The following is a 15382-nucleotide window of genomic DNA, read 5'->3' on the forward strand; positions in this document are numbered from 1 at the left end:
TAGGCTGAGTTTCACGCGCGTATGCTCTGCCCGCCATGGCGGCAGCCAAGGAGCTTTTGGAGTTCCATGCCAAGCGGCCTTGGCGCCCTAAGGAGGCAGTAGAAGATCCAGACGAGGAGGACGAGGATAATACTAGTGAAGCCAAGAATGGGTTCTCCCTGGAGGAAGTGTTACGGCTCGGAGGCACAAAGGTAACGGCCGCGGGCTCCGGGGAAAGGGATCAGGCGTGGAGAGTGCCGAATGTGGCTAGGCTGACTACCCCGCCACTTCCGCGCTGCGTAGAGCGCGGGCGTCCAGGACCGAGATCCCAGCCTCTGAAGCATGTGTTCGGTTCGCTTCCCACGCTGGTTTCCACTGCTGTTTACAAAAGAAAAGTTTCGAATTGAACGTTGTATTCTCTGGCCTTTCTTAGGATGTAGGCGATCTTCTGATTTTATTGACGTGGTATAACCATTACACCATCAGGTCGGAGAGTGGCTTTTCTTGGTCCTGATCTTGTAGTATGAGTGTTTTGAACACCAGTGGTATTGGAATTTTCATTTCTGTTCTCATAGAGTACATGCACGTGTCACTGTATGCCCCAGAAGCTCTCTTTTTGGAGCATCCTAATTAAGGGAGAGAAACAGTAAACATACTTTTAAATACATAGTACAGCAGACGCGGGGTAATGCTATAAAAGAAAATAAAACAAGGAAGGGCGATAAGGAGTGGGAGCGCGTTAGTATTAAATGAGATGATCGACAAACACATCACGGAAATATTTGAGCAGAATCCTAAAGGAGAGGAAGGAGTGAGCTGCCATTCCAGTCAGTTGGAACAGCAAATGCAAAGACAGGCAGAAGAGTGCCTAACCAATTCCATGAGCAGCCAAAATGCCAGTGTAGCAGAGGCAGAGTGAGTTAAGGGGAGAATAGTAAGAAACGAGGGCCGAGGAGTAAGAGGGCAGGCTTTTGCTCTGAGTTTGGTGCAAAACCACTGGAAGATTTTAAGCAGATAAGGAACAGAAATTAACTTTGTTTTTAATATTATTTTGTTTGGAGACTGGACTTTCAGGGTGGAGAAGTTGGTTAGAGATAGGCAGATTCACAGTTTGCTCTGTGCTTGTGTATATTTAAGTTTTGAATAGGTAATATATACACATGATACACGTGATACAAACTTTAAAAGATACACAGTGAAAAGTCAAATTGTTTCCACTTTTATCTCAGCCATAACAATTGCCCTGATAGGAAGCAATTGTTTTTACAACTGTATTTTATATCTTTCAGGGATACTATATACCTTTTCAAGCATATACATACTCATTTATGTGTATGAAATACGGGTGTATTATTTTTTACATAAATGGTACCATATATATACACCTATCTCTACATTTTGCTTTCTTTTCTGTCTTAGAAATCCTTCTATATCAGCGCATAAAGTTCTGTGTCATTGATATGGCTGCATAAATCATTTTGTCTGTCTTAATTTATCTAACCAGCCATTTATTGTGAATATTTAAATTATTGCCAGTCTTTCACTATTTTAAATAATACTACAGTTAATAACCTTAATCGTATTTTCCCCCACTTTTGTAAGTGTATATGTAGTATAAATTTGTAGAAATGAGCCAGGCACAGTGGCTCACACCCATAATCCCAGCACTTTGGGAGTCGGAGGTGGGAGGATACCTTGATCCAGGAGTTTGAGACCAGCCTGGGCAACATAAGGAGACCTCATCTCAAAAAAAATTTTTTTTTTAAATAGCTGGGCGTGTAGTCCCAGCTACAGGCCGAGGTTGGAGGATCACTTCAGCCTGGGAGGTTGAGGCTGCAGTTCAGCTGTGGTCATGCCACTGTACTCCAACCTGGACAACAGAGCGAGACCATGTCTCAATCAGTTAATTTTTAGAAATGAAGCTGCTGGGTGAACAGATGTGTGCCTTGTATTAAATAGTTGTGATTGGAGTTGACAAATTGTCCTCCATGGAGGCTGTGTCAGTTTACACTCACATCAACCATGTATGAAAGTGCCGTTTCCCCCACCCCTTCCCCAGCATCACCTGTCATTGTATCTTGCTCATCTTGCAGTGTATCTTTGCTCATCTGATAAATTAAAAGATGGATGTATCATTGTGGTTTTAATGTGGATTTCTCTAAATCTCAGTGAGGTTGAACATCTTTTCATATTCTTAAAGAACCCTTTTTTTCTATAAACTGTTCATATCCTTTGCACATTTTTCTTTGGGTTGTCACTTACTGATGTGTAGAAACTTATATTAAGGCATTAAACCCAATTACTTTGATAGGAATTGCTTGTATTTTTTTTTCCAGTTTATAATTTATATTTTTTTCCTATATCGAAATAAAAAGTGTGTGTGTGTGTGTGTGTGTGTGTGTGTAAAAGAGAGAGAAAGATAAATTTACTTATCCTTTCCTTTGTGGACCCTGAGTTTTATGTCAAATTTGAAAGGATTTTTCCAGTTCTGAAATTATTTTTTAAATTATGTTGTGTTTCCTATTATTTTATGGTTTTATTTTTCACATTTGTAATGTATTTTTAACTTATGTTTTTAATGCAGCAAGATTACCTTATGCTGGCTACTTTGGATGAGAATGAGGAAGTGATAGATGGAGGCAAAAAAGGAGCAATTGATGACCTTCAGCAAGGTGAATTGGAAGCATTTATTCAAAATCTTAATTTGGCGAAGTATACAAAAGCTTGCTTAATTGAAGAAGATGAACCAGCTGAAAAAGAAAATTCCAGCAAAAAAGAAGTAAAAATACCTAAAATAAATAATAAAAATACAGCAGAAAGTCAAAGGACATCAGTTAATAAGGTGAAAAATAAGAATAGGCCAGAACCACATTCTGATGAGAATGGCAGTACCACACCGAAAGTAAAGAAAGATACACAGAACATCTTTGAATTTTCTGAGAGACAGACTTTGTTACTTAAGCCTGGAGGCAAATGGTATGATCTGGAGTATAGCAATGAATATTCTTTGAAACCCCAGCCTCAGGATGTTGTATCTAAGTACAAAACCCTTGCTCAGAAGCTGTATGAGCATGAAATCAACTTATTCAAAAGTAAGACGAATAGTCAAAAGGGAGCCTCTTCTACCTGGATGAAGGCAATTGTGTCATCGGGGACACTAGGTGACAGGATGGCAGCCATGATTCTTCTTATTCAGGATGATGCCGTTCACACACTTCAGTTTGTAGAAACTCTTGTGAACCTTGTTAAAAAGAAGGGCAGCAAACAGCAGTGCCTTATGGCCTTGGATACTTTCAAAGAGTTGCTTATCACAGATCTTTTGCCAGACAATCGGAAGCTGAGGATTTTCAGCCAGCATCCTTTTGACAAACTGGAACAGTTGTCCAGTGGCAACAAGGACTCAAGAGATAGAAGACTGATATTATGGTATTTTGAACACCAGCTGAAACACTTAGTGGCGGAATTTGTGCAGGTCTTAGAAACTTTAAGTCATGATACATTAGTAACCACTAAAACTAGAGCCCTTACCGTGGCTCATGAGCTGCTTTGTAACAAGCCTGAGGAAGAAAAGGCTCTTCTTGTGCAAGTGGTAAATAAACTGGGAGATCCTCAGAACAGAATTGCCACAAAAGCATCCCATCTGTTAGAGACATTACTTTGTAAACATCCCAATATGAAAGGAGTTGTGTCTGGTGAAGTAGAAAGGCTACTCTTCCGCTCAAATATCAGCTCCAAAGCTCAATATTATGCAATTTGCTTTTTAAATCAAATGGTTCTGTCCCATGAAGAAAGTGAACTGGCTAACAAATTAATAACTGTTTACTTTTGCTTTTTTCAGACTTGTGTCAAAAAAAAAGATGTTGAATCAAAAATGCTTAGCGCCCTTTTAACAGGTGTGAATAGGGCATACCCTTATTCCCAGACTGGTGATGACAAAGTGAGGGAGCAGATTGACACACTGTTTAAAGTGTTGCATATTGTGAATTTTAATACCAGTGTGCAGGCTTTAATGCTGCTTTTCCAAGTAATGAATTCTCAGCAGACAATATCGGATCGATATTACACAGCATTATACAGGTAAGAACATACCCTTCCAATATGAGACATGAAATAATAACTTGATGTAGTACAGCACAAGCAGTGCCCTCTGTGGGGCAAGAGAAAGAATTAGAAAATTTGGTTTTAGGCCCCCTCAGCAGCTTGCTACTCGCCACCTTCAAGTAAGTCACTTAATCTTTGTTTCCCTGATGGGCACAAATTATATTAGATGCTTTGAATACATTTTTCATTTTGAGAAGTTGTAAAATACAGAAAAATACCCAAAAGATTCATTCATATCTACCACCTAGTATTTCAGAATTAACATTTTGCTATATTTGTTTTAAATCTTTTGGGATATTAAAGAAATAAAATTGCAGATATAATTGCAGTTTCCGTCTTCCCATTCTCCTCAGTCCTATATCTTTTCCCTGCTGTCTTTCACACAGTTAAATGCATTCACACAGTAACTCATTCAACAAGTATTTTCTGAGTGCCTGCAGTATGGTGCCATGCTCTAGGTGCACAGGAGGCACAGCGAACAGAAATCCCACCCCTGGAGGCGCTCACATTCATATTGGGGGAGGTGGCAGAGAAGGGAGCTGTGGTAAACAAAGTATGTTAAGTAGAGAGTTTTGGGGGGTGCAGGGTGCAGGGGTTTTTTTGTTGTTGTTTTTTAATGGAGATTAAGATTTTCTTTACTGAATTTTGCAACTCACCCATTGAGGCATCATATTTTCAGCAATGTGTACACAGTTTGGAGCTGTTTAAGAGACAGTCGAACATAGCAACTGTGTTCAAGAAATTAATATATTTCCTTCTGATTCATTTTTATATTTTTACATAGATATATCTTGTGAGAAAATGTGCAGTAGTGGTTAGTATCTTAGACTTAAGCCACGCCACCTGGGTTTGAGTCCCTGCCAGTAGTTTTCTGTGTAATTTTGGGCAAATTACTTGATCCCCACTAAAAACCTATTGGTAGACATAATTCATCCCATGTTATCATGCCTAAGTGGATTTGTCTGTAGGATGGAGAGAAAAGCAGCTATCTCATATGATTATTTTGAAGATTTTGAAACTTGCACAAGGTTCTACAGCTTGTAAATGACAGAATTGGGGCTTTAATGGAGGTTAGGAGGTTATGTGTGTTAACCCATGTAATCTTTCTATGTATATTAAGTGCTTAACAGTGCTTAACACATAGTGCTATGTGAAATGTTGGCTGCTGTCCTTATTACTGATACTCATCCATGTTTCTTTAGTTTAATCCTCTTAACAGCTCTCCAATCTGTGAGGTACAATAATTTGTGCAAGGTCACACAGATATTAAGAGACCAAGTTAGGTGGCAAGTCCAGGTCCACTTGCTGTAGAGTTCATGACATTTCATAGCACTGATTGCTCTGGTCCACTAAAAAGACTCTCAGAAGCCTTTCCACAACTCTTTGAAGTAATAGATACTTAACACTGTTAATTTGAAAAGAGTTCCAAGGCTGAAAATATAGAGGTTTCGGGATCTTGAGTTTTGTTTTTGTTAGTTTGTTTGTTTGTTTTGAAGGGGGGTGGTTTGATTATTTTGAACTTTTGATGGTCATAGGAATTTTTAATTTTTAGAAAGTGTTTGGAATCTATTAGAAAACATTTTTCTGTCTCTATTTAACATCATAGTCTAACATCTCTGAGGAAGGGTAAATTTTTAAGTTTTTGAAATTACTGTTTGCCAAAAGCTCTCACAGATGGAGTTTCTTAACAGGCCATTAGGCCTTCTTAAAGTGTTTGTTTGCTCTTGGTTTTATTAAGAATCCTTCACGTTAAGAAAACCCCTAGTTAATTGAGGGATAAAAGAAATGACATGATTTGGTTTACAAAAATATTTATCAAAACATTAGGAAAATATTTCATGAAATGATAGAGACATGTCTCTAAATTCTTCTCAGATGTTTCTGTTGATATGAGATGGAATTTATGCCTAATAATAAATTGCAAAATGGATAGAAATGTTGGAAAATTTAAATGTAAAGAGAGAAAATTGAATAATACAGAATATCCCAGAATATTACCAAAAGGGTGATATTTCCCAGAGTATTCAGAGCAATAGGAAAGTGCTTCACAAGCTTAAGTATTTTTCATTTCTAGTATTAGTAGGAAAAAATTAATGGAAATGCTTAAAACAAAGGAAGTAATGATTCCAGATGTTAATAGAGCTAATCTGGAGGATTGTGTTAATTCTGGGTGCTCTAATATCTGCAGGTCTAGACCAGTTGGGGACATGTGTAGGATTCAGCACCTAGGATAGAGAATTTTTAAAGTATCATGAGATCAGAGTAGAGCAGCCTACAGAAGACAGACATTAGGGAGAGACAAGCACATAATAGCTAAATAGGTTCAAGTATTTGGAAAACTGTCATGTAAAAGTATTCACTGCCAGGCACTGGGGTTACAACAGTGAATAACACAGGCATAATCCCTATTTCATTGGACCTTGGGAGAAAAGGGAAAGGCAGGAAAACCAAGTTTGTGAAACTGAAGAACACAAACATGGGACTGAGAGACTAATAGAAGAACCAATTTTGGATATTGTGGACATGCAGAGAGTTGGAGAGAAGCACTCTGGGCAGTGAAAATAGCATATATGAGAGGAGTGTTACACAGCTAGTACATTGGACTAGAGATTCTCTGAAGTCCTTAGAATTTAATTTTCTGCTGTTCATCTATGGTCTTCACTAAAATCATAAAGAGGCAGCCTCTGGTCCCCCTGCTAGTAGGTAGTTATACAAGGACAAAAACCCAAATCTTCTAACATTCTGCTTTCATGGGTCAGTTTTCACTATCTGGTTTTAGATTAGCTTTTCTGGTGGGGTTCTATAAATACTGTTAGGGCTGTGCCCTGTTGATATAGAAAACAGAAAAACACTTGGAAAAGAGAAGAAAACCACACACTCAAAAATGCTTATTCCTATGGCTGTTGTTGGTGATGATGATGACAGAAGAGGTGTCATCATCATCCTTTTCTGGTCATTGACTTCCATCTTACCTCTTAGGGCAGGGTCTCTTGTTCTAAAATAAGCAGCAGAGTTATCCCTAACTAAGATGAGGTTAGTAGCTATTTCTAATATGTGACCATTGGTTGTGGAGATGGTTTTATACATAAATATATGACCTTGGTTTTGTTTTGCAGGAAGATGTTGGATCCAGGGTTGATGACGTGTTCCAAGCAAGCTTTGTTTCTTAACCTTGTCTACAAATCTCTGAAAGCTGACATTGTGTTGCGCCGGGTGAAGGCTTTTGTGAAGAGGTTACTTCAAGTTACTTGTCAACAGATGCCACCATTTATATGTGGAGCTTTATATCTTGTGTCTGAGATCCTTAAAGCAAAACCAGGTTTAAGAAGCCAACTAGATGATCATCCGGTATATTTTACAACTGCTTTTTAAATTGAGTGGGTGCTGAAATATATTGGTTGTTTTTGTTTTGTTTTTCTTTGCTTCAAGTGACAGTAACCTAGTTCTCTGGAGCATATGAGTGTGAGTTCTGGAATAGGACAAACCTAGATTTTAGTACCAGCTGTACAGTTTACTAGGTGGGCATGTTGCTCAACTCTTCTACTTGCAATAAACTGTACTATACTAGAAGCTACCATTATATGAGATTTGGAAGACTATAAAACTTAGTAGACCTCTTAAGTCTTCTTCCTTAACAATGAAATGGAAATAATAATAGTACCTACCTCATAGGGTTATTTACAAGTCAGAAATTTACTTGAGGGCTAATTGTTTTCAAGTATTAGAGTCCCTAAGGCTCAGGGGTTCTTGGCTCAAAACTTAACTGTGTTATGTTTAGAAATAAGGATGTGGTCTCCTCTGTTTAAATGCCATTGATAGCCATCATTTTACTTTATTAGAACTTTCACGTTTCACCAGAGTTGCAATAAGTAAAACTCTACATCACATAATGGAGCACAGACTTTATTGCAACTTCCATTTGATTTATGTAGATTTATGAAACTATGCTTTTGTTAGGAGTCTGATGATGAAGAAAATTTTGTTGATGCAAATGATGATGAAGACATGGAAAAATTCACTGATGCAGACAAAGAAACAGAGATAGTAGAAAAACTTAAGACAGAGGAAACAGTTCCTGAAACTGATACAGAAACCAAAAAACCAGAGGTTGCTTCCTGGGTGCACTTTGATAATTTGAAAGGTGAGTTTTTTTCATCGTTATTCTCTTGAATTTTTAAACCAGGGAGTTTGTTTCTCTTTGATTTTCATAGAAACTAGCATTCTACCATTTTATTTACTTATTTATTTATTTAGACAGAGTCTCACTCTGTTGCCCAAGCTGGAATGCAGAGGCGTGATCTCGGCTCACTGCAACCTCTGCCTCCCAGATTCAAGTGATTCTTCTGCCTCAGCCTCCCAAGTAGCTGGGATTACAGGCATGTGCCACCACACCTGGCTAATTTTTGTATTTTTAGTAGAGGTGGAGTTTCACCATGTTGGCCAGGCTGGTCTCAAACTCCTGACCTCAGGTGATCTGCCTGCCTCAGCCTCCCAAAGTGCTGGGATTATAGGCGTGAGCCACTGTACCTGGCCCACAGTTTCTTAAAGTAATGTTTTAGGGATAGAAAACTTTCTGTTCAAGATAGAAACTTTAAGTGGTTTTCTATACACACACCAAACTAAATTAAAAGTCTATTAATAGCATGTTAGAGTCAAAAAAAATCTTAGAAATGCAGCCTCTTCATTTGAGACTGTGAAGAAAACACCAGCCTTGAGGCTCGAGAAATGTGGTGCCAGACCCATTTCTTCAACTTGCTTTGGGACTCACAGTCAAATTAATTCATCTATAAATTTCAGTTTGTGAAGTACAAAAGAGAAGTCTGATAGCTGCCAGAAAAGTTTGAGAAGAATCCATCAGTTCCCCTGAAGACTAAACTGAGAATAATCCTTTAGAAGGATGAAGAGCGTGTGTGTTGGAAGGTAGTCAGTTCTTAGTTTGTTCTGAAAATCTTTGTTTTAAATTTTTTCAATCCTCAGTTTCTAAAAGCATGAAGATAATGTCAGACCTGTTCCAAGTGAGAATTATTTCTGGGCATACTTTCATGACAAATATTTGAAGCACTCTAAAGCTCCAAAAGACTTTAGACCTAGTTCATCTTCAGATTATTTCCATCTTAATGTTTCCAACCTCTTTGACCCCAAAATGGGCACCTTTTGTTGCCATTTAGAAAAGGGAGAAGCTTGGGGTTTTTTGGTTTGGTCTTTGTTTTTTTGAGACAGGGTCTCACTATGTCACCCAGGCCATGCTGGAGTACAGTGGGCCATTATGGCTCACTGCAGCCTCAAACTCCTGAACTCAAGCGATCCTCCCACCTCAGCCTCCCAGGTAGCCGGGACTACAAGCTCGTGCCACCAGGTCTGGCTAGTTGTATTTTTTGTAGAGATGAAATCCCACTCTGTTGCGCAGGCTGGTCTCAAACTCTTGGACTCAAGCAGCCTTTCCACCTTGGCCTCCCAAAGTGCTGGGATTGTAGGCATGAGCCATCGTGCCCAGCCAAGGGAGAAGTTTTGAAGGGAGCTTTTACTTACTTATTTTTGAGTCAGGGTCTTGCTCTGTCACGAAGGCTGGATCACAATGGCATGATCTTGGTTCACTGCAACTCCTGTCTCCTGGGCTCAAGTGATCCTCCCACCTCGTCTCCCGAATAGCTGGGACTACAGGCACACACCACCACACCTGGCTAGTTTTTTTGTTGTATTTTTTGTAAGAGACGGGGTTTCACCATTTTGCCCAGGCTGGTCTCGAACTCCTGGACTCAAATGATCCACTGGCCTCAGCCTCCCTAAGTGCTGTGATTACAGGTATGAGCCACTGCACCTGGCCTTGAAGAAAGCTTTTGGTGATTGGGATAAACATGTTCCCTGCTTTATTCAAGAGCAAATGCTAGCTCAAGTACCAAGACAAATTCCTGAGGGAGCTCAGAGTTTTTAATCCAGGTTGCTTGGCCAAGTAAGAATGTTGGAGATATCTGTTGAGAATATTAATGGTGGTGCTTATAATGACCTCTTGGGCTAGGAAGAAAGCATTTGAGAAATCGTATTTTTTTTGTTATTCCTAGGTGGGAAACAGTTAAATAAATACGATCCATTCAGTAGAAACCCTCTGTTCTGTGGAGCTGAAAATACAAGTCTTTGGGAACTCAAAAAGGTAAAATAATTTCAAATTGTCTTTTATTCATTTATGCTGTATATATATATATATATATATATTTGTTTGTTTGTTTGTTTGTTGAGACAGAGTCTTCCTCTGTCACCAGGCTGGAGTGCAGTGGCATGATCTTGGCTCACTGTAACCTCCGCCTCCCCGGTTCAAGCCGTCCTCCTGGCTCAGCCTCCTGAGTAGCTAGGATTACAGGCGCCCATCACCACGCCCAGCTAATTTTTGTATTTTTAGTAGAGACAGTGTTTCACCATGTTGGTCAGGATGGTCTTGATCTCCTGACCTTGTGATCCGCCCGCCTCGGCCTCCCAAAGTGCTGGGATTACAGGCGTGAGCCACCGCGCCCGGCCTATGCTGTATATTTTTGCCCTTGAGGATGTAATGCCTTGAAGTTTTTGTTTTTTTATGATAATTATAAGCATTAATAAACATTAAAAGTCCACTTTTGGGGGAAGATACTATGTGAAGAGTTCATTTTGTAGAAAATCTTAAGTGTGCATGTAAAATAAGGATGTTACACCTGGGTTATAACTGTTGCTTTTTGTAGGTAGATTATTGCATATAGAGTTGAGAAAATGGATAAATTTTGCTTTATTCATTAGATATCTCTGAAAAGTTTTGTGATAAAACTTTTTGCAAATAAAGTTACTTTTCTGAATTCGTAAGAGGAATTCATATTTCTAATAACCTTTCTGTGACTTCTTGTGTAAAGCCAGTAAGTTTCTTATGCAGCTATTCTCAAGGTGCAGCCAGACCCCTCAGAGTTACTGATACCTTTTTAGTGAGTCGGCCAGGTCACAGCTCTTTTCATAGTAATACCAGTACATTATTTGTTTTCGTCACTGTGTTGACGGTGGCACTGATACTATGAAAGAAATGATAGGTAAAAACTGCTGCAGCTTATCCTGAATAAAGACAGCACCAAGCTGCATCAGAAGTCATTATATTCATCACTGCCACATATGTGCAGTTAAAAAAAAAAAGCCAGTATAACTTAAGAATGATGACACAGGGAGAATTATTGATTTTAGTATCTTGACCTTAAAGTAACATGTCTTTTAGTATTTCGTGTGCATACATAGCAAGTATGCGTAACATACCTCAGCTGCCTACCTAAAGCATGAAGGTTGTCATGTGTCTCAAGGACAAATGCTTACCAGTTGTTGCAAGCTCATCTAGCTGCTCTTTCATGAAAGACTGACAAACTGGTTATTCAGGCTTAGGTATTTGGGAGATATTTCCTTGAAAATGAATGAAACAAAAAAGCTGGCAGTATTTGTTTTTGTTTTTTTGTTTTTTTTTTTATACTTTAAGTTTTAGAGTACATGTGCACAATGTGCAGGTTAGTTACATATGTATACATGTGCCGTGCTGGTGTGCTGCACCCATTAACTCACCATTTAGCATTAGGTATATCTCCTAATGCTATCCCTCCCCCCTCCTCCCACCCCAGCCGGGTACTCCTCTGAGACAAAACTCCCAGAGGAACGATCAGACAGCAGCATTCACAGATCATGAAAATCCACGGTTCTGCAGACACCGCTGCTGATACCCAGGCAAACAGGGTCTGGAGTGGACCTCTAGCAAACTCCAGCAGACCTGCAGCTGAGGGTCCTGTCTGTTAGAAGGAAAACTAAACAAACAGAAAGGACATCCACACCAAAAACCCATCTGTACAACACCATCATCAAAGACCAAAAGTAGTTAAAACCACAAAGATGGGGAAAAAACAGAGCAGAAAAACTGGAAATTCTAAAAAGTAGAGCGCCTCTCCTCCTCCAAAGGAATGCAATTCCTCACCAACAATGGAACAAAGCTGGACGGAGAATGACTTTGACGAGTTGAGAGAAGAAGGCTTAAGACGATCAAACTACTCCGAGCTACAGGAGGAAATTCAAACCAAAGGCAAAGAAGTTGAAAACTTTGAAAAAACTTTAGACGAATGTATAACTAGAATAACCAATACAGAGAAAGGGTATCAGTGATGGAAGATGAAATGAATGAAATGAAGCGAGAAGGGAAGTTTAGAGAAAAAATAAATAAAAAGAAACGAACAAAGCCTCCAAGAAATATGGGACTATGTGAAAAGACCAAATCTGCATCTGATTGGTGTACCTGAAAGTGACGGGAGAGTGGAACCAAGTTGGAAAACACTCTGCAGGATATTATCCAGGAGAACTTGCCCAATCTAGCAAGGCAGGCCAACATTCAGATTCAGGAAATACAGAGAACACCACAAAGATACTCCTCGAGAAGAGCAACTCCAAGACACATAATTGTCAGATTCACCAAAGTTGAAATGAAGGAAAAAATGTTAAGGGCAGCCAGAGAGAAAGGTCGGGTTACCCACAAAGGGAAGCCCATCAGACTAACAGCTGCTCTCTCGGCAGAAACTCTACAAGCCAGAAGAGAGTGGGGGCCAATATTCAACATCTTAAAGAAAAGAATTTTCAACCCAGAATCTCATATCCAGCCAAACTAAGCTTCATAAGTGAAGGAGAAATAAAATACTTTACAGACAAGCAAATGCTGAGAGATTTTGTCACCACCAGGCCTGCCCTAAAAGAGCTCCTGAAGGAAGCACTAAACATGGAAAGGCACAACCGGTACCAGCCGCTGCAAAATCATGCCAAAATGTAAAGACCATCAAGACTAGGAAGAAACTGCATCAACTGACGAGCAAAATAACCAGCTAACATCATAATGACAGGATCAAATTCACACATAACAATATTAACTTTAAATGTAAATGGACTAAATGCTCCAATTAAAAGACACAGACTGGCAAATTGGATAAAGACTCAAGACCCATCAGTGTGCTGTATTCAGGAAACCCATCTCACGTGCAAAGACACACATAGGCTCAAAATAAAAGGATGGAGGAAGATCTACCAAGCAAATGGAAAACAAAAGAAGGCAGGCGTTGCAATCCTAGTCTCTGATAAAACAGACTTTAAAAGCTGGCAGTATTTGTTGTCAGCAATAAAATTCAAAAATAAGCTTTTGAGCAAAGATTGAAGTTTTAAAAATCTTGTAACCGCCACCTTGAGCTTGACAGTTTCTCAATTTGTAAAACTTTACTAATGAAATCAGTGGTTCTAACAATGTGATTTTTGTGATAAAGTATAATGAAATGTGCCAATGTTTGGAAGGACTGCATATGGTATTTTTCCAATGACCAATGTACAATGTTACAAATTCTTTTTTTTTTTTTTTTTTTTGAGACCAGAAGGTTCTGTCGCCCATACTGGAATGCAGTGGTGCGATCTTGGCTCACTGCAACTTCTACCTCCTGAGTAGCTGGGATTACAGGAGCATGCCACCATGCCCAGCTAATTTTTTTATTTTTAGCACAGACAGTGTTTTGCCATGTTGTCCAGGCTGGTCTCGAACTCCTGACTTCAGGTGATCCACCTACCTCAGCCTCCCAAAGTGCTGGGATTACAGGTGTGAGCCACTGTGCCACCTGAATGTTACAAATTATTGAGTGAATAAATGATTGATTCAAAGTAGACCAAATAATTTTAAGTAGCAAGTACCAAAAGCCAATTGAATATGGGTTTCAGATTCCATATTACAACTAATCTTTGGTTTTGGTATAGTACTAAAGAAGAAAATTCACAGCTATGTAAAAGACTATTTTCTACACGTATGAGGCCAGATTGTATATTTCAGCATGGAATACAGAAGCAGATGAAATAATCCACTCTCTTCTGTTAAGCCAGACATTAAAGAGATTTGCAAAACTGTAAAATAATACCACTCGCTATATATTTCATCCTGAAGCATAATTATTTTTCTTTTTTTTTTTTTTTTTTTTTTTTTGAGACGGAGTCTTGCACTGTCACCCAGGCTGGAGTGCAGTGGGGCGATCTCGGCTCACTCCAAGTTCCGCCTCCCAGGTTCCCGCCATTCTCCTGCCTCAGCCTCCCGAGTAGCTGGGACTACAGGTGCCCGCCACCACGCCTGGCTAATTTTTTGTATTTTTAGTAGAGACGGGGTTTCACCGTGTTAGCCAGGATGGTCTCGATCTCCTGACCTTGTGATCCGCCCACCTCGGCCTCCCAGAGTGCTGGGATTACAGGCGTGAGCCACCGCGCCCGGCCGCTTTATTGTTATTTTTAATGGACCTATAAGTATTTACAATTTTTCTGTTTATTTTTATAACATAGGTATCTGTAGATATAACCCTGTTAAATAGAAACTGATGAAATTTTTGGTTTTTAAGTGTAGGCAATGGTCCTGAGACCAAAATGTTTTGAGAATCACTTTTTTAATGTATTGGCTTAAATTTCAAATTTTTGCATTTTCTTTTTTGTTGTTGTTGAAATAGGGTCTCACTCTGTCACCCAGGCTGGAGTGCAGTGGCGCCATCTCAGCTCACTGCAGCCTCGACCTCCTGGGCCCAGGCAGTCCTCCCACTTTAGCCTCCTGAGTAGCTGGGAGTACAGGCGCACGCACACCATCACGCCCTGACTATTTTTGTACTTTTTGTAGACATGGGGTTTCGCCATATTGCCCAGGCCAGTCTCAACTTCTGGGCTCAAGCAGTCTGCCTGCCTGAGCCTCCCAAAGTGCTGGAATTACAGGTGTGAGCCACCACACCCAGCCCGATTTTCTTAAATAACCTATAAATGTACTAAGAGTCGACCTTAGAAATATTGATATTATTCACATTTTTCTTTTTAGTTATCTGTGCATTTTCATCCGTCTGTGGCCCTTTTTGCAAAGACCATCCTTCAGGTGAGTCTAAAATAAATCCAAAGATGAGAAATAAGAAAAAAAGTATCATTTTAGATAATAATTGGTCATACAATGTTTTCTCTAACAGAGAGAATCTTGCACATTTTACTGCTCGTATAAAGGAGCAGTGACTTGTTTCATCAGAGTAGCAGATAACTTTTCCCACTCTGAGATGAGTGGAAGCAATAAGACATTGAAAGCCACAGCAGTTATTTATTTATTACCTTCTAGCTCCTCTCCTGGAGAAATACTGCCTCACTTTCCCATTTGCTGTGTTTGCCACTTCAGGGTTTGGTTCCTGATTAATGGTTAGATGGCCTACATTATTAATATTAGTCTATCCATCAAATCAACATTACATCCTAGAATATGTGTGTATATGTATCTCTGTGTTTAATT

The 15382-nt window shown here is 39.4% G+C and overlaps 1 protein-coding gene across 1 annotated transcript in view; it reads left to right on the forward strand.

The window, feature by feature from the left end:
• The first annotated feature begins 10 nt into the window (after window positions 1-10).
• CEBPZ (CCAAT enhancer binding protein zeta) overlaps window positions 11-15382 on the forward strand; it is a 30387-nt gene continuing 15015 nt past the window's right edge. The window contains exons 1-6 of the mRNA XM_002812123.6: window positions 11-191; window positions 2564-4056; window positions 7197-7428; window positions 8038-8221; window positions 10140-10228; window positions 14930-14983. Of these exons, the coding sequence (XP_002812169.2) occupies window positions 36-191; window positions 2564-4056; window positions 7197-7428; window positions 8038-8221; window positions 10140-10228; window positions 14930-14983 (2208 nt within the window). The 5' untranslated portion in view covers window positions 11-35. The remainder of the gene's footprint in view (window positions 192-2563; window positions 4057-7196; window positions 7429-8037; window positions 8222-10139; window positions 10229-14929; window positions 14984-15382) is intronic.

This window comes from Pongo abelii, chromosome 12 (genome assembly GCF_028885655.2).
Source record: "Pongo abelii isolate AG06213 chromosome 12, NHGRI_mPonAbe1-v2.0_pri, whole genome shotgun sequence".
Classification (NCBI taxonomy): Eukaryota; Metazoa; Chordata; class Mammalia; order Primates; family Hominidae; genus Pongo; species Pongo abelii.